Raw genomic sequence first — 19,873 nt, forward strand, 5'->3', positions numbered from 1 at the left:
CCTTTCAGCTCCCAGGCTTGGATACAGACAGAGGGGCAGCAGGGGCCTCTGGAAACTGTTGGTAGGGCTGGGCTATGACCTGGACAGCAGGGTGGACCTGCCAGCCCAGGCTAGCGTCTCTCCCCCACTGCCTTGCTGAGGCCTTCCCTTGTTCCTCCATCCCCCGCTGCAGGCATGGAGTGGACCAAGGGCAAGAGTCCTGGGTTGGTTGTTGCTGCAAACACTTAAGATTTAATGAGGGTAATGAGGTGTTTCAGGTACTCCATCTGGAAGGCCACCCCACTTGCCGCCTCTGTGTTTAAAGAGAGATTTAAAGCGACTCTAAAGCGAGGCCAGGGCTGCCTCAGAGTAGAGCCTAGAGCCAGGGAAGTCAAGGAGATGGGAGATCCCCTTGCCTCCCAGCAGGTCACCCAAGTGCCAACTAAACAACGGTCTTCTGGCAACAGGGAAAGTCTCTCCTGGAGCTGCAAGGAGTGGCGCCAGCACAGGCCATGCCCAAGGTCCACTTCCTTGGGAAGGCCACATATGTCTGCCTCCAGTGTCTACTGCCCCTCTAAGTCCAACTGCCAGGGGCCTCAGTGACAGCTTGTCAGTTGAACAACAACAACGACAAAATTGTTCTTCCTCTGCAAAGTGCTCAGGCTGATCAGCATCCTTTCTTCTCAAGCAAATTCCACGTCTGTACCAACCAAGTCTGGGGGTGTGCAAGGCTTTCTCTAACACAAGCAGGATGGGAAGATGCCAAGAAAGCTCTTGTAGCCATACCTTCCCCCTCTGTGTGGCACCCACACTGAGACACAGCGGGAGTCAAGCCACGGCAGCACTTAAACTTCTCTGTGGATTTGCTCTGGATGTTTTTCAGACACGAGAAATTCCCTGGTTGTCACTGAATTTTTCAAGTATGGGTTTGGTGCTCCTTCCTCACAGAGATGGTCTGGCCCAAAGCCCTGGGCGGGAGGGAGAAGCTGCTCTCTGGCTTCTGGGCAGGTCCCCTCTAGCATCCCTGAGCCCAGGCACTGGGGCCCTCCGGGTGGAATCTTGGCTGAAACAGCGAGACAGTAAGGCCTGTTTGGGGAGGCCACGTACTCATTCTTTTCTCCTCCCAAGATATTTTCCCAAACCTTTCCAGGATCCTCAGTGGAAACCACTTCCAGAAAACTCTCAAAGTTCACCACCAACTTGTCAATAAGGTCATTGGGTGAATAACATGGTTTTAGAATCCCGTCTTCTCTGTTCACAGAGTCGTCAAACTCCTTCAGATTTAGCTTACCCTGGGAAAGTGAGAGAGACACGCCCTCAGTGGTCATTTGGGGGCCACATGTGATGTAGACAAAAGCTATTGGGCTTGGGACACCCAAAGCCCACCTCTGCACTAGTCTGCCACATTCATCTCAGAGGCTAGAAGTGGTGCCCTTCCATGGGAACTTGGCAAGAGTAGTCTATTTCCTGAGAAGAACACACTATATTGAAATAATTTCTTCTTCTAGGGAGCCCAGAGCTATTCTTCATATAATCACAAGCTCACAGAATCCCAGTGGAGATGGAGGCATCAAAATTAAAACTCTTACAGATGGAAAAACCACAGTCATAAATACAAATGACTTGCCCAATGTCACCAGAAAAATCAAAGATGGCTTCCTGGCAGGGGCAGGGTCTGACCTGTTTGCATTCTCAGAGCCTAGTTCAATGCCTGGCATATATTGAGTGATTAATAAGTGGGTGCTACAGATAATTCAAAAAACATTTTAGACATCAGACAAGACTTCCTATGAATTAATTTACTCTCTTAATAACTTCTGATCAGTAGGAAATTAAATAGGATAATACATGAATGATGAGAGAAGAAAATAAAAATAACAAAAATTTAATTAAATAAATAATAAAATAATTTTAATGTCCATGTTAAAAAGTCTTCTGAATTGAAATGAGGGCTAATACTAAAAATTCCTGGATCAAGGGATACTGAAAATAGTCCTTCAATAATAAGGATTTAAAGGTTATGCTTGATTGGGATTATTTCTACTTAACCAAGAAATTGAACCTTAAAAATTTCAGAACAGTTTTCACTTTCAAAATGTATGTGAAAGGAAACTTTCTATTATGAATAACTCATGAGAATACCCATTGCCAACTTCTCCAATCTGAGAAAAACAATTTGATGCAGCCTGCCCCAGCCTTTGGACAGAAATGCACATAAGCAGTCGAGGTTTCTGGATTAATTTGCTCTTGGCTGCTTTTTCAATGGCCTCCAACCTTATAGCTGGGCTCTCCTGCTTTCTAACTGGACAGTCATGTCCTTAAAGGTAAGGCCAGTGTCTTTCTTCTGTGGCATCCTTTATAGGACCAGTTCTATGCCCAGCAAACACCAGGTTCTATGAGCCTAGCGAAGTCCTTTCCTCTTGTCCAAAGATTGAGGTCAAAGTTGTTCCAGGAAGGCTGATTCCACTTGTCCTGCCAGCCATTCCCTGGGATGTTTAAACCTCGAGTTCCCCTTATGTGAACCCTGTGCAAATCTCAGCCCAGGACTGCTCCCCACCTGCAACATCCTGTCCACCTCCCATAACCAGCCTGCTCACAATCTCCTTAATAGAAACAGGAGTGTTTACCTTGAAATCATCTCCACACCACGTGGCTATACTGCTTTCAGCAGGGTTGGGAACATCAGGCCAACATAGGTGCTTCAGTTTGCTAATAAGAGAGAAGATTTTAAAACAGGAAGTGAGTCCAAGAAGCATTTTACTTGTACTGCATGGCCAAACCAAAAGAGTGTTAACTCGCCTTCCAGTGGAGGAGACGCAAGACCCAGGTTCAAGTTGGGAAGATCCCCTGGAGAAGGAAATGGCATCCCACACCAATATTCTGGCCTGGAAAATTCGATGGACAAAGGAGCCTGGTGGGCTACAGTCCATGGGGGTCACAAAGAATCAGACATGACTGAGCATGCACACACACATGGGGAACTATATGGCTCCCTATTGAATAATGGCAAGCTCATAGCCTCCTGATGGAAACTGAGAAAACAAAATACTTTGTTGTGGGGGGGTGGGTGGTGAAACTGAAAGTCATCTGTGGGACGTGATGGAGGGAGACCTTTCCCCAGACAAAGCTACTCTTTCCCACTCTCCTGCCACTGCGTCCCCACCCCCTGATCCTGGTGCCGGGAATCACACTATTGCAGAGCCATTTGTTTGAGATTTATTCCACAGGAAAGGTAACACTCTAAGTCTTATAAGATACCCATATTTTAGAGCAGTGACTCTCAAAGTGTGGTTCCCAACCAGCAGCTCCATCACCACCTGGGAGCTTTTAGATACGAAAAATGTACAAGAATTTGTGCTGAAGATTCAGTTACAATCCACAGGAACTGAGGTTGACTTAGTCTGACCATAACTAAGCACATCTTGGGCTTCCCAGGTGGCGTCAGTGGTAAAGAACCCACCTGCCAATGCAGGAGACATTAGAGACGTGGGTTCAATCCCTGGGCTGGAAAGACCCCCTGGAGTTGGGCATGGCAACCCACTCCAGTATTCTTGCCTGGAGAATCCCACAGACAGAGGAGTCTGGCAGGCTACGGTCCCTAGTTGGGGTTTCTAGGGTCGCAAAGAGTCAGACACGACTGAAGTGACGTAGCGCACATGCGCACGCAAGCGCAGCTTGGCAGAGAAGGTGCATAACTGTGCAGTTCTGGAGAGAGAGGCCTACCAGGGAGGGAGCCTGTGACCCTCAGGGTAGAATGAGGCACCCCGGGAGAGAAGGCACAAGACCCTGAAGACAGGCGTCCTTCCATACAGTGGCCAGAGCAGGCAGGACAAATGGCCTTCAGCCCGCCCTCCAACACTGTGTAACTAGCAAGGAGCAGTCTATGCTGGGCATGTGCTAGCCAGTGCTCCATCGCCATGGGCACCCTGCTCCCTACTCTGCCTAGAAGATAAGCTGGCCACCTGGAGACCCTTTGCTGCTGCCAGTGGTCCCCACTAGACACTGAGAGAGAAGATCTTCTCCCCAGCTCTAGTCTCAATTGCAGAACATAGCAGATAAAGCCTGTGAGGCAGCTGGCACTTTCCTGGCTTCAAAAAGTCCTAGGCCTGGTACATGGGACTGTGGGGGGTGGAGGTCATCTGCTCCAGTTAGAATTCTGATGTGCCACAGTGTAAGGCACATGATAAATTCAGTAGCTATGTGAAAAATCAAAAAATGAACGAATATGCCTAAATGGCAGAGTGCCCTCTTCCACCCATGATGCCTTCTACCCCCTTTCCATCCCTGATTTTGAGGGCCCACATTGTTGTCTCCAAACTCACTTGGGTTTTTTGATGCCATATGCCACCGTCAGGATGATGAGAATAAGAAGGCCCCCTCCAACCAGAGAAGTTACAAGAAAAATCTCAAAGACACCTTTGGGAAAAGGAGAACAAAAGTCAGTAGTAGGCTGAGCTCCTTACTTTCTTGACAAAAATCAAAGATTAATAATTCCTTCCAGTTTTTATGCAGAGTACATCATGAGAAACGCTGGGCTGGAGGAAGCACAAGCTGGAATCAAGATTGCCTGGAGAAATATCAATAACCTCAGATATGCAGATGACACCACCCTTATGGCAGAAAGCAAAGAAGAACTAAAGAGCCTCTTGATGAAAGTGAAAGAGGAGAGTGAAAAAGTTGGCTTAAAGCTCAACATTCAGAAAACAAAGATCATGGCATCCCGTCCCATCACTTCACGGCAAATAGATGGGGAAACAGTGGAAATAGTGGCTGACTTTATTTTTCTGGGCTTCAAAATCACTGCAGATGGTGATTGCAGCCATGAAATTAAAAGACACTTGCTGCTTGGAAGGAAAGTTATGACCAACCTAGACATATTAAAAAGCAGAGACATTACTTTGCCAGCACAGGTTCGTCTAGTCAAGGCTATGGTTTTTCCAGTGGTCATGTATGGATGTGAGAGTTGGACTATAAAGAAAGCTGAGTGCCAAATAATTAATGCTTTTGAAGTGTGGTGTTGGAGAAGACTCTTGAGAGTCCCTTGGACTGCAAGGAGATCCAACCAGTCCGTCCTAAAGGTGATCAGTCCTGAGTGTTCATTGGTAGGACTGATTTTGAAGCTGAAACTCCAATACTTTGGCCTCCTGATGCGAAGAGCTGATTCATTGGAAAGACCCTGATGCTGGGAAAGATTGAAGGCGGGAGGAGAAGGGGACGACAGAGGATGAGATGGTTGGATGGCATCACCGACTCAATGGACACGGGTTTGGGTAGACTCCAGGAGTTGGTGATGGACAGGGAGGCCTGGTGTGCTGCGGTTCATGGGGTTGCAAAGAGTCGGACACGACTGAGTGACTGAACTGAACTGAACTGAACCAGTAGTTTTAGTAACATATTCCTTGTCAATCTTCTTTCAATTTAATTCAAATTCATTTCATTTCTCCTTCCCTGAATAATACTGACAGAAATTATGTTCCCCAGGTTCATCCTCCAGTTTCATTCATTTAATAAACAATTTCTGAGAACTTACAATTTGCCAAACACTATTCTGAGTAATAAAATAAACAGCAAGAAACACAAGAATCCCTACTCTCATGGAGTTTACATGAGAGTAAAGAATTGTAGAAGAATTGAGACAATAAATAATGCAAGATTATTTCAGATAAAATCAGTATTTTTAAAAATTATTTTTATTATTAGAGAATAACTAGGGTAAAGTAGGATAGGAGTTAGCACCTTTAGATAGGGTAGCAAAGGAAGGCTCTTGGGAGAAGTGAAATTTGAGCTAATGTGAATAATGAGAAGGAATGAGCCATGTTCATTTTGGGGAAAGCATTCCAGGCAGAAAAAAGAGCAGATGCAGGAGCATAAATGGGAACATAATTGGGAAGTGGTGGGAGGTGAGACCAGGAAGGGACAGATGAGGAAGGGTCCTAAAAGCTATGGGAAGGAGTTTGGATTTTATTTAAAATACAACAGAAGCCACTGGTGGCTTTTAAGCAGGGCATCTAGGATTTTAAACTCTGGCTGCTGTGTGGAAAACAGATGGTAGAGGATCAAAGATAGAAGCAGGGAGATCTATAAGAACCAAAGGTAAGAAACGTCTAGGCTCCAAGGTAGAATTTTGCCTTCAAGTTGACCCCTAGAGAAATTCCACCAGATAATGCAATTTGTGCCTAGTGTTGTAAAAATATAACATGATTTTTAAAAATTTTAAAGAGCAGTATCAAAAAAAGAAGTCCCTAAAGACAATGTTTCAGTCAATTAAAAAAAGAATATGTTTTCTGTGTAGAAACATATACTGTACCCACATTTTCAAGAACCATAAACTACTTTTCTTCTCTTGGAAACATGATAAACAAGGGACTTCCAAGAATACTTAGACTATTTCTAGCTTTTATTGAAATTTTGCAATATTCTTTCACTTTTAAGTTTCATTTTTAAAAAAAGTGTTAGCATATCAAGGAGATCCAACCAGTCCATTCTGAAGGAGATCAGCCCTGGTATTTCTTTGGAAGGAATGATGCTAAAGCGGAAACTCCAGTGCTTTGGCCACCTCATGCGAAGAGTTGACTCACTGGAAAAGACTCTGATGCTGGGAGGGATTGGGGGCAGGAAGAGAAGGGGATGACCGAGGATGAGATGGCTGGATGGCATCACTGACTCGATGGACGTGAGTTTGATTGAACTCCGGGAGTTGGTGATGGACAGGGAGGCCTGGCGTGCTGCGATTCATGGGGTCGCAAAGAGTCAGACATGACTGAGCGACTGAACTGAACTGAACTGAACTGAACAATCAAATCTCTGTCATTCAAAGACTTGGAAAAATTAACCTGTTTCTCCCATCTTCCTTCCTTCTTTCTCTTTCATCTCCCTTCTCAGCCCATCTTCTTTCCCTCTTGAATAGCCCCCACAAGCATCATATGAATCACATTATATTTTACATTATTGTTGTATTTATTAAATTTTTCTTGCTCCCATTTTTAATATAAAATCTGATTACTAGAACATATTATTCACTTTTTTACTCAGAAGACTCCACAAATGTGACATTAAGTGGGTCAATTGTGCAAGGTTTTTACTTGTTTGACACACAGGGATTGACGACTGTGAACTGGGGACTGTCTTCAGCTGGGGCTGGTTTGAAGGGTCAGTAAAGTTGGCATTAACTTGATCCCTCCTCTCTATGAAGATTTGGGGCTACCCCCGAAGAAGAAGCAAAACGAACCATCTTTCCAAATTCAGCTCTCAATCTTCCTGCCCTCCCTCCCATTACTCATATGCTTTCCTGGAAGGCCAGTGAGTCAGAGAACAAATGTTTTTTCCTACTTCACCCTTTCACTTGGCTTCCCCCTGCCCCTGGCAAACACCACCTGTGACTGGCCTAGGAGAAATGCCAAGCAGACATTCCCAGGGAATAAAGGAGTACTCACTAATTGACAATGTCTTGAAGTTTATCCTGGGGCCATCAACTCCCCCAGCACTGGTGCTGGCCTTGACCCAAACAGTGTAAGAGGTCTTTCGTGTCAGGGACTCCAGGTCATACTGCAGGATCCTGAAGTTGACTGTCTTGGCTAAAGGAAAAATATAGAAGTCAAACACCGCAGCCAAACTCAAGTGAAAACTGTGCTTTATTGGAGCTCAAATAAGAGCACTGGAACCTGTGTGCTTCCAAGCTTGGCCATCTCACACTCCTATCTCTCTATCCATTATAATTAGCTTATTAAGATGGATCAAAGACCTAAATATAAGAGTTAAAACTATAAAATGCTTACAAAACCACATAGGGTAGATCTATATGGCCTTGAATATGACAAAGACTTCTTAAATATGACACCAGCACAGAAGCAGCAGAAAGATTAAACTGCACTTCATCAAAATTAAAAGTTTTTGTGCATCAAAAGACACTATCAAGAGAGGGAAAAACTCACAGAATGGAAAAAATATTTGCAAATCATACATTTGATAAGGAATTTGTATCCAGAATTAAAAAAAAAAAAACCCTAACAACTGAACAACTGAAAGACAAACAGCCCAATTTAAAAATGAGCAAAGAGACTGAAAAGACTTTCTCTAAAGAAGATATACACATCTGTGTCTTTTTTGCTGTCTTGCATACAGGGTCATCATTGCCATCTTTCTAAATTCCATATATATGTGTTAGTATACTGTATTGGTGTTTTTCTTTCTGGCTTACTTCACTCTGTATAATCGGACTCAGAGGGAGAGGGAGAGGGTGGGATGACTTGGGAGAATGGCATTGAAACATGTATACTATCATGTAAGAATCGAATCGCCAGTCTATGTCCAATGCAGGATACAGGATGCTTGGGGCTGGTGCATGGGGACGACCCAGAGAGATATTATGGGGAGGGAGGTGGGAGGGGGGTTCATGTTTGGGAACGCATGTACACCCGTGGTGGATTCATGTCAATGTATGGCAAAACCAATACAGTATTGTAAAGTAAAATAAAGTAAAAATAAAAATTAAAAAAAACAAGAAGATATACAAATGGACAACAAACACATATAAAAGATTCTCTACATCATTAGTTATTATGGAAGTGCAAATCAAAACCACATTGATATGGCTGGTTCATGTTGATATATGACAGAAACCAACATGTTGTTGTAAAGCAATTATCCTTCAATTAAATATCGATACATTTTTTAAAAATCACATTGAGATAGCATTTTATACCCACTAGGACAGCCACACTTTTTAAAAATGGAAAATAACAAGTGTTGATAAGGATGTAGAAAATTAGAACTCTAATTTATTGCTGGTAGTAATGTAAATTGGTGTAGCTGCTATGGAAAACAGTTTGGTGGCTCCTTGGTAAGTTAACTTAGAATTCCCAAATGATCTAGCAATTCTAATCCTAGTATATACCCCCAAAGAATTAAAAGCAGAGATTCAAACAGATATTTATACACCAATGTTCACAGCAGCATTAATCACAGTGGCTAAAATGTTTTATCAACTGATGAATGGATTTTAAAAAATGTTTCCTGATATAATAAAATATTATTTAGCCATAAAAAGGAATGAGGGGCTAATACATGCTACAACATGGATGAACTTTGAACACATTATGCCAAGTGATAGAAGCCAGGCCAAAAAAAAAAAAAAAAGGTCACATATTGTATGATTCTGTTTATATGAAATATCCAGAATAGGTAAACCCATAGAAACAGAAAGGAGTTTTCTGGTTGCCGCGGACTGTGGGACAAGGGTAAGGAAGTGACTGATTGATGGGTACACAGTTTCTGTTTGGAGTGGAAATAAGTAGTGTTATGGTTACAACATTATGGATGCTTAATACTTAGTGCCACTAAATTGTATACTTTCACATGTTTGAAGTGATAAAATTTACATTATATGTATTTTACCATAACAACAAAAAAAATTAGCCTAAACAGAAACCCAGGCCTAGCCCACAATTGAAGATCTCAGGCAATATTGTAGATGCAAGAAAAAGGCAGTGGACGGTAGAAGCCATTGTAAAGGGTCCTTCACTGAAGCAAGTGCCACCAAACAGGGTCTGTCCCCTCTAGCCTTTAATCTAGGCATGTGCCACTCTGGACTAAAGGTCAAGAAGCTCCCAGGAGGCCCACTGTTCACAGCCTGATGGGCACAAATTGTATCAATTCTCTGGTCCCTACAGGACTCTCAGGTACAGTCATTTCAACCTCATTTGACTCTTAAAAACTCAAGAGATGGACACCCTTGACTCTGTTTTCAGAGAATCTCAAGGAAGTTAGTGATTCCTGCAAAATGGAAGGGCACCCACCACAGGATCTACCTCGATAGCAGGTCTATCTGCAGCATCTATCTGGGGCTCGGGGTTCTTTCAGCTTGACTATAAGCTCACTTACAGAATTCCTTTCCATCTTCAGCTTGGTAAAATATGGTGTAATTGTTGATGAAGCCATTTCTCTGATGCTTGGGTATCTCCTTCCATGTAATTGTGACTGTCCTCACACCAATGTTCTCCACCTTCGTCTCGGGACCTTCTGATGGAACTTTATAGGACAAGGAGACAAATGAACACTGAATCACACCCCAGCAGGTCCTTCCCCTACGAAGTCTCTGCCCAGTCCTCAAACTGTAATCAGTGCTGGGGGTGGGAGGTGGGGCAGAGTAGGGAAATGATGAATCAACTTGTCTTGAGAAAACTGTTGTCTAGAATCATGCCTCTCAAACAGGAAGAGAAGCAGAGTCAAAGACCAGAGAAAGAGTACTTCCTCATAGACCTCTCACTAATTTGGCACCCAGCTCTTTCATCCATACGTGTAATAGCTATTATCAAACCGTTGAAGATTATGCCTCCATGAGCTATCTTTGAGTGACAGGATATATTTCCTAAGGTTGAATCTGGAAGATGTTAACTTCCAAAAAGGTAGAAGCAAAGTCTGAGTGGTTCGATGCCGGGAGCCAGTGTGAGGAACTCCACCCATGGCAAAGATCATGAGGAAGGAGGCTTCGGCATATGCAAAGGCAAGATCGAGCCTCAGGAAACCCCCTGTTCCCGAGCATCTACCCCCAAAACCGGAGTCTACCTACTTTACTGTTTCATGCTCTCACCTACACCTCTGACTTTATGGGGGCTGTTCCCCACCAGTTCTCTCGGAGAAGGAGTAAACTTGCAGGTCCAGTCAATAAAAATTCCTGGGCGTGACAAGGGTGTCTCAGGTCAAACCTCTCTGCTGGCAGACTAGTTTGTGTGACAGGATTATTCACACTCCTGCCACTAGGCACATGATTGTTTACTACCTCTCAACCATAAACAGCACAGAGAGTTTGGAGTATTTTGAAAATCTCAATTAGCATAGGGCTTTTCTCATTGTTGAGTCAATGATTGCCACCAGGACTCCATATCCTTAGGCACCTGGGAATATATTAATGTATTTGGAATATAGAAAAGGAAATATAGTAGTTTTTGATATTAGCAATACTAGACTTTTTTAATTAATGAATTTTCTCTTCTGTTACTCACTGTACTTTGTTATAAATCACTGTGTCCTTGCTATGTAAAAATGTAACTTTATCACTATCTTAAGACTAAATAGATCTTAAGGGGAACATCAGTGAAGGGTTTTCATTTGTTGGGCTGATGTTTGCTGCTATATCTCCATATTCCCTGCCCTTATAATAAATATAACTAGCATATAGGAGAAATAAATATTAACCTTTAAGATTAATCATGTTAACCTTAGGTTAAATAAATTCCTTTCTTAGTTATAACCCACTACACCCTCACCCTATAGGAATCCAACTTTATCTGGTACCTTCAGAGGGTGGTGCCTGGTTTAAGAAAAACACCCTTGGAAAAAATAAGTTTTCTGGTTAACTGACCATTATCAGAAAGAAAGGGTTGTAAAATGTCAGCAGGCCTCATGGCCAGAAGATGATGTAAAACCCCTATGACCTGTTTTGTATACATTTATGTGAAGCACCTGATTTTGATAAAGGTCAGGACTGCCGACCCCCACGTGACTTTAAAGTTTCCATTTGTCTCTATGTGTAATAAAGGGTATATAAGCAAACCTAAAAAATAAAGAGATCGGATCAGTTTCTGGAAAGACTGATTCCCCCGTGTCGTTTCTTTCTTGCTCCCCGTTTTTCTGGCTGAATTCCCATCTGGAGCGTGGGTGCTTGCCACGTCTACTTACTTGCCCTGGCTTTTAAGTTCCATGTGAGAAGGAGCCCGAGGAGGGGCATCTTCTGATATTCAAGTGGCGCCGGTGGCCCAACGTAGATGGTGCAAATTCCTTGTCTTGGAATTTTATTGGTATCCCACGTAAACCAAGTTATTCAGCCTCTTTTTCTCCACTAATCTTTCCTACTACACTATCCGTTTCTAATCTATATCTGTAATTAAATAAGTTTTTTCCTAGGACGCCGATTCCATCTCCACTTCGAATTACCCTGGATCCACCGGGGCTGGACCCCGGCAGTTCACCAATAAAACCTTTGCTTATTGTTATACAATCAAATATAATTTTTTAGCATCTCCAAGTTATTCTTAGGGTCCCTAGCTCGGTCTTTTCTGGTTATAGAGCCGTTGGCACTGTTTCTTTGTGACTTTGGGCAAGTTGGTTCACCTCTTTGAGCCTTGCTTTTGTGAGATGAGGGACTTGGGCTTGATGATCTCTGATGTCCACCACAGCTTTAAAATTCAGTGACTCCATACTTTGACCACAACTGTGTCAACTACTACAAACTGTAATAAGTATACACGGCTTACTACAAGCTAAATGTGCAGCACGGATGAGCACTAAGGCAACTGTGAACAAGCTACAGGCCTTCGCAGCCTTGGGTAAATGATGGACAGGCCCCAGAGTTGCCTTTGCCCAATGGAACCTTGTCCATACATACCACCTTCTTTGACATAAGCCTGGATGGAATATGGTTCACCCACTCGGTTTTGCAACATTGGATACACAGAGATATTGTAGCACCAGAAAGGTTTCAGTTCATCTGTAGAAAAAGGGGAGGTAGAGAGGGAATGGGGCAGTGGGAGGGAAAGAGAGAGAAGGAGGGAGGGAGGGAGAAAGAAGCGTTAGGTGCAGAGCACGGCATAGAGGAAGGAATGCTAGACTAAGACTTAGGATATATGACTTACAGAAGGTATTTTATTTCCCTATCATCACCACATCTGGAAAATAAGGGAGTTAAGTTGGATGGTCTCTAATATCTATGTTGGTTCTAACATTTTAAAACTAATTCCTAGAACCAAACCTGCACCACTCTGACAAAATGGTTGAGCCACCCAGAAAAGGAGAAGTAAGAGATCCAGGCTCTCCTTCATCACTGATTTTGTTACATCATTTGGGGTGCACCTCAGAATAAACTTAATTCTTCTTTCAATAGCATATCACCCTAGAGAACTCAGCTACCATAAATTCTAGCTCTTCTGTCTGTCTGCATCCCTACATAAGTATAATTCTTCATATAGATGCTATTAAGTACTAAAAATGGTTGGGGTGATAGGACTGGGAGAGTAAAGCCTCACTTAAATGTCTTATATGGAGCAGGGACTTTCTTGAAAAGAAGGCTATTCTCTGTATCAGTCACTTGGGGAAGGGCCCTAGAACCTAAACATGCAGCCAGAACTGAAGGAGGCGCCCTGAGTAGGACAGATGGGATACAAAGTCCGGTGTTTCCACGCAATCACATGATTTCCACATTGCATCCACATGATCACGGTATCTGGGAAGAGCTCTCTGATGGTGGGTGTCCACCACCAAAGAGGGTGCTTTCCACCTGGAAACACGTCAGCTGCCTAGTCTGATCCTCATGGCTTCTTATTCCAGCAATGCTGGGAAATGCCAAGAAGCACACGTCACTAAGCTTGCCCTAGCCTGTCAAATTCTATTACTCACAATTTACAGGTAAGAAGCCAAAATTAAGGATTTTAAAACTGGTAAAAATGAAAGTGAATCCTACACAGCAAGAACCTGTGGGGTCCTCACTGGCTACCTTGCTGGATTGTCCAGTTCCTGGTGTGAGATACAGACTCCCAGGAGATGGCCAAGGGCTTTGAGTCCAAGTCTGGGACCCACTCCACCATCCATGTATCAACCTCTGGAGCAGAGCTTTGCCACTCCACCACCAGCTGGTCCTGAGTGAGGCAGGTGTGCAGGGCCTCGATGCACTGGAACGCTGAAAGGAGAGGGAAAGACTGCTTCACAACACCGAACTCATCCTCCAGATGCACCAACCATATTTACATCTATTCACTGCCCAAAGTGTAAAGAAGGTCAAGGTTCAGGATCTCCACTGCCACCTTCCACTAGGATGCTATTTTTAATGTTTTTATGGTATCCCTTTTCCTTACTCTTAATATTTGATGAAGTGCCTTTTGTTATCTTCCCTAAATTTGCCTGTTGCCAGCAGAGAATCGTACTAGACAGTTGATGACTAAGAAGAATTACCTGGCAGCTCTGAGGTCTGTGCAAGTCAAAAGGAAAGTAAGCCGGAGACAAAGAATGGATCTCTAAAGGTAGAATTTCAGGCATCTGTAATTTTGTGACTGGGAAGCTGGAAGCTGGTGACCCTAAAATCATACCAGGGTGATGACTTTGAATTTCAACTATCTAAACTGGTGCTATACAACGTGTCTATGCAGTCCCATCTTCAGGTAGGAAGAATTGTGTCTGCTGCAGAAGGATACAGACACACTCAAATGAAGCACCTATTTGTGGACCAATAGGTAAATGACTACATTCCCTGCAGACCTAGCAAAAAGACAGGCGGGGAAACAGTCCACAGTGTTCTTTAGTAGAAAAGTTGAACATGTGGCTTCAAATCTAGTACCTGGGGTCTAATCAGAATCAGAGAGTTCCCTTACTGAAAATGTTCTGGATACACAGAAGAGAGCACTACTGGAGATGTGGGGAGAGAAGGAGGAGAAGGAGGGCATGAAGGAGTGGGGCTCAGAAGACCACAGCATGTGGCTTTCCCCTCTTCTACTCCTCACCACCTGCAACAACCCTGAGCCTTTAGAATTGGAATCCACAGGAAGCATGTTTAAATAAACATCAAAGATGGTCCTGGATGAGGGCAGAAGAGGAGATAGAGTCCCTCAAAAAAGCCAAAATGCCTCTTGAAGGTGGAAACCTAGGCAAGTATAGAGATTTGGCATAAGAGGCCAGGGGGTACTAAATTCTGCTATGCCTATGCAACAAATACATTACTATGTGTAAAAAAGATAACTAATGAGAACCTACTCTATGGCAAAAGGAACTTTATTCAGTGCTCCGTGGTGACCTAAATGGGAAAGTGAAAGTTGCTCAGTTGTGTCCGACTCTTTGCGACCCCATGGACTGTAGCCACAGAATTCTCCAGGCCAGAATACTGGAGTGGGTAGCCGCTCCCTTCTCCAGGGGATCTTCCCAACCCAGGGGTCGAACCCAGGTCTCCTGCATTGCAGGCAGATTCTTTACCAGCTGAGCCATAAGGGAAGCCAAAGAATACTAGAGTGGATAGCCTATCCCTTCTCCAGGGTATCTTCCCGACCCAGGAATTGAACCAGGGTCTCCTGCATTGCAGGCGGATTCTTTACCAACTGAGCTATCAGGGAAGCCAAAGAAATGGGAAGGAAATCTAAAAATGAGGGGATATGTGAATATGTATAACCGATTCATTTTGCTGTACAGCAGAAACTAACACAACACTGTAAAGCAACTGTGTGTATATTAGTCATTATTAAGTCGTGTCCAACTCTTTGCGACTCCATGGACTGTAGCCCACCAGGCTCCTCTGTTCATGGGCTTTCCTAGGCAACAATACTGGAATGGGTAGACACTTCCTTCTCTAGGGGAATCTTCCTGACCCAGGGATCGAACGCAGGTCTCCTGCATTGCAGTCAGATTTTTTACCATCTGAGCCACCAAGGAAGCTCCCCCCTCCAAAAGCAACTATACTCCAATAAAAATTAATTTAAAATAAAAGGAAAACAACAAGCCCCAGAGGGCTGTGTATGTATTTAGGAGCCTCTGTTCTTGAAGCTCACAATTGATGGGAAAGGAGTTCTTTCCCCATACTGGGCCTTTATGAGAGACTTCAGCATCTGGTCTAGAGGCAAGGCCAGAGAATCTGTCAACTTGAAAGGGCAGCTCTGAGACATGGGGAAATTGTGAAGCTGGAGTGGGGCAAGCAGTACAGAGCCAGGAAATCAACCCCACCTAAGCCCTAGCGTTCCAGCTCTCTCCTCCCTGCCCTCCCCTGCTCACAGCCTCTAAGCATCCTTAGTCACTGTTGCAGTCAAGCTGAAAGTCATTATTGGAGCATTTGTAAACTTACTCAGCCTCTTGAAGCAGGTAACATTAGTGTTCCCTGATCCCCTCAGTTGGTAAAGAATCTGCCTGCAATACAGGAGACCTGGGTTCGATTCCTGGGTTGGGAAGAGCCCCTGGAGAAGGAAATGGCAACCCACTCCAGTATTCTTGCCTGGAGAATCCCATGGGCAGAGGGGCCTGCAGGCTATAGTCCATGGGGCGCAAGAGTCGGACACGACTTAGAGACTAAACTGCCAACCGATCCCCTCTGATGCCTTTTGCTGTCTTTATATGTTGCCTGCTTGGGATAACTTTGAGCTGTAACAAAATTCAGAGTTCCTGTGCAGGGTCAGGCTAGAGCCACCCTCCCCAGGACTGTCAACTCAGATAGAACCATTATGGGTTGAATTGTGTGCCTGCAGAAGATATTCTTGGTATTGCAGAATGTAACCTCATTTGGAAAGCAGGTGTAAGTAGCTAAAATAAGATGAGAGTCCTTAGCCCAATATGACTGGTCTCTTTAAAAGTGGAATTTTAATGCAGAGACAGACACACACACAGGAAGCTGGTCATGTGAGGAATGAGTTGGATTAGAATTATACTGATACAAGCCAAGGAAAGCCTGGGGCTTCCAGAAGCTGGAATAAAAAGGAAGGATCCTCCCTTAGAAGTTTTTAAGGGAGCACGGTCTTGCCAATGCCTGATTTTCAGACTTCTAGCCTGCAGAACAATGAGGCAGTTGAATTTCTGTTGTTTGAAGTAATCTAGTCTATGGCGCTTTGTTGAGAAGATTTGGGAAAATCAATCAGCATCTTTGGCTCAGCCTCCTCTTCCTCCTCTTCCCTGGCCTTCCTTCCTTTTCTGATTAATAAACCACTTGCACGAACATCCCAACTTGAAGATGGAAGAGCATGTTGGTTGCTAACCACACACTCTTTCTCTTTAGCAGCATTAGAACTCTGAGAAGCAGAAGCCAGGTCTAAAGAGTTAAGAAATAAGCACAGATTCTGGACCACAGAGGGTGTGGAATCAAGCCATAAGTCAGCCTAGTAAGATGAAAGAGACTGGGCAGCATTAAGGGTTGTTGAAAGAAGTTTCCAAGTCATTGTTCTACTGAATGTCGACTAATTGCCTCCATCACTCAATAATCACTTTTTGAGCAACTTCTCCAAACACAATACACCCCCAGATGTGGTAGGAAATAGATCCCTCTTGAGAAAAGAGGAAAGGGACTTAGACTGCAAAAGCCATTAATTTCTTATGATTTGTATGAAGTCAGTCACTCTGGGCCCATCAAGTACCATTCTCAGATGCTAGCAGTGCTTCATCTTTGCCCACCCTCCTAGCCCAACTTGAACCCTACCTCAACTTAATACCGACCTCCTCATGGACAACTGGCCATGTTTTGCCCTGTCCTGCCTCAGACCACTCCACAGCTGTCTGCTGGCTAAGGTCTCCTAGAAGCAGAGCTTCTTGTCTTCGGGCCAAAAGGAACCTGAAGGTGTTTCTATTTCAATTATTTATTTGAAAGATAGGAAAATAGAGGTCCACAGAGGAAAATAATCATTCAGTGTCACACAGCAGCTGTGATTAGATTTCTAAGTCACTTTACTAAGTCCACGGTTCTGGATAAAATATATTGGACAAGTTTGGAATCATGTAGACCTGTGGTTAAGTCCACCTGAGAGATCTTTGGGCAAATTACTAAGCTTTCCTGAATCACAGCTTCATCAGCTAAAAAGTAAACCTGATAGCACCTATCCCATGGGTCATTTGAGGCTAAAATTAGATTGAACTGTATCATTTTAGCACAATGTCTGACACATCCTAATAGACAATGCTGGATGATTATACCTAATGATTGTTTAAGTTACAATTATTATTATAACTATTCTCCAGGTGACTCTATTAAACAAAACTCTGTAAAACATCACATTCTTAAATGTCTTGGACTGGGAACTGCAAAGAGGTCTGTAACGGGTCAAATAGTAAACATTTTAGGTTTCGCAGGGCTCTGTTGCAAATAGCTGCCATTGCTGCACATTGTTGCAGAGACACAGGAGGCGAGGGTTCCTTCCCTGAGTCAGGAAGATCCCCTGGAGAAGGAAATGGCAACCCACCCCAGCATTCTTGCATGGGAAATCCCATGGATAAAGGAACTTGGTGGGCTACAGCCCATGGAGTTGCAAAAGAGTCAGACATGACTTATCAATTGAACAACAGCAATAACATCTATAGAGAAAATAAAGCCAGGAAGAGGAAATAGATTGCCTGATATTCCTTGAATAAGACTCAAAGAAACTATTTTATTCCAAAACAGGATATAAAATATAAGTTTGTATGAAAGTAGTAACGTTTTTAAAATTAATTAAAGGTGTAATGAGCAATTATTGGCAAGAATAAACCTATGGCATGAGGCAGTCCATGGGGTTGCAAACAGTCAGACACTACTTAGCAACTGAACAACAACAATTAACTAATTTCTAATTAAATTAGAAATATCCCTAACTAGATAGTCAAATGGGAGGGAGAAAAGGAAGAAAACAGCTGCTGCTGCTGCTAAGTCGCTTCAGTCGTGTCCGACTCTGTGCGACCCCAGAGACAGCAGCCCATCAGGCTCCACCGTCCCTGGGATTCTCCAGGCAAGAACACTGCAGTGGGTTGCCATTTCCTTCTCCAATGCAGGAAAGTGAAAAGTGAAAGTGAAGTCGCTCAGTCGTGTCCGACTCTTAGCGACCCCATGGACTGCAGCCTACTAGGCTCCTCCATCCACGGGACTTTCCAGGCAAGAGTACTGGAGTGGGGTGCCATTGCCTTCTCTGGAAGAAAACAGGAGAGTGAACAAATCAAGACTGGGATATGGTCAGCACTGTAAAGGGAAGATTTCGAAAGACATCTTTTAGCCACTGAGGATAAACATGGCAGATCTGACAGTTTTATAATGCTCAATCCAGCTTATACTCACTCAGAATAAAACAAATACATGCTGCACACAGAACTTCTGGCTCATGACTGTGTATCATATGGTTTACGAAATCTGATTTTCAATACAGGCTTTATTCCAAAAGAAAATTATTTCAAGAAGCTCATTAATTAATTGAAGATTATGATCACCCCACCTTAACCTAAAATGTCCTTACTTCATTTTCATTTTGATGCGAAAAAAACAGCAACCATTGAGAGGATAGGGACAACTCCTTGGCATATCAGATGGGGTTAGGCATCTAAATAAAAAGTTTATGTCATACTCACACTTTTCATCAATAGCTGGAATCCTCAAGGTGGCCTCTGGAGATTTTCCAAGAGAATTATAAGAAATCACATGTATCCAGTAGGTCTGGTTTCCCAGGTACAGTTCAGGCTGCTGGTTAGTAGTATTCATTGTCTTTGTGAGGTTAGTATTGTTTTCTGGAAAATACCATATGTTGTAACCAAGTACTTTCTCCAGGACTGGGGTTCCTTTTGCCTTCTGAACACAAAGGAAACAAAATTTACTGCTAACAGCAAAGAAAGAAAGTCATTGAGACAGTAATAAATGGTGGGAATCAGGGATGGGAGGTAATATTAACTATTAGGTGCTAAACTATAACCATGTGATGATCCCTCTGGGATGAGTAACATACCTTGTGCCATGTTAACCCTCCAAATGCCAGAAGAGGGGATTTCTAAATGGTCTCTTGGTATAAACCCTTGACATGAGTCTAATTCCACAAAGCTAAACTAGCATGATGCCCAAACCCCAGTGCAAGCAAACCACTCCTTCTTCCTTTAGGCAGCATCTTTCTCTCTGTCTTAAATGGAAGTGGTTGTTGTTCAGTCGCTCAGTCATGTCCAACTCTTTGCGACCTCATGGGCTGCATGCAGCACACCAGGCTTCCCTGTCCTCTACTCTTTCCCGGAGCTTGCTCAGACTCAAATTCATTGAGTCGATGATGCCATTCAACCCTCTTGTCCTCTGTTACCCACTTCTCCTCCTGCCTTCAATCTTTCCCAGCATCAGGGTCTTATCCAGTGAGTCAGCTCTTCGTATCAGGTGGCCAAAGTATTGGAGCTTCAGCTTCAGCATCAGTTCTTCCAATGAATATTCAGGGCTGATTTTCTTTAGGAT

At 43.5% G+C, this 19,873-nt stretch overlaps 1 protein-coding gene across 1 annotated transcript in view; it reads right to left on the bottom strand.

Annotated features, from left to right (window-relative positions):
* Positions 1-824: 824 nt before the first annotated feature.
* The window catches only part of IL31RA (interleukin 31 receptor A), a 49,111-nt gene continuing 30,062 nt past the window's right edge, over positions 825-19,873 (bottom strand). Inside the window, exons 7-14 of the mRNA XM_052659286.1 lie at positions 19,018-19,234; positions 13,466-13,648; positions 12,362-12,463; positions 9,859-10,005; positions 7,413-7,553; positions 4,302-4,395; positions 2,607-2,688; positions 825-1,271 (exon numbers count right to left, since the gene is read on the bottom strand). Coding sequence (XP_052515246.1) covers positions 825-1,271; positions 2,607-2,688; positions 4,302-4,395; positions 7,413-7,553; positions 9,859-10,005; positions 12,362-12,463; positions 13,466-13,648; positions 19,018-19,234 — 1,413 coding nt within the window. The remainder of the gene's footprint in view (positions 1,272-2,606; positions 2,689-4,301; positions 4,396-7,412; positions 7,554-9,858; positions 10,006-12,361; positions 12,464-13,465; positions 13,649-19,017; positions 19,235-19,873) is intronic.

Source organism: Budorcas taxicolor, chromosome 20, assembly GCF_023091745.1.
Source record: "Budorcas taxicolor isolate Tak-1 chromosome 20, Takin1.1, whole genome shotgun sequence".
NCBI lineage: Eukaryota > Metazoa > Chordata > Mammalia > Artiodactyla > Bovidae > Budorcas > Budorcas taxicolor.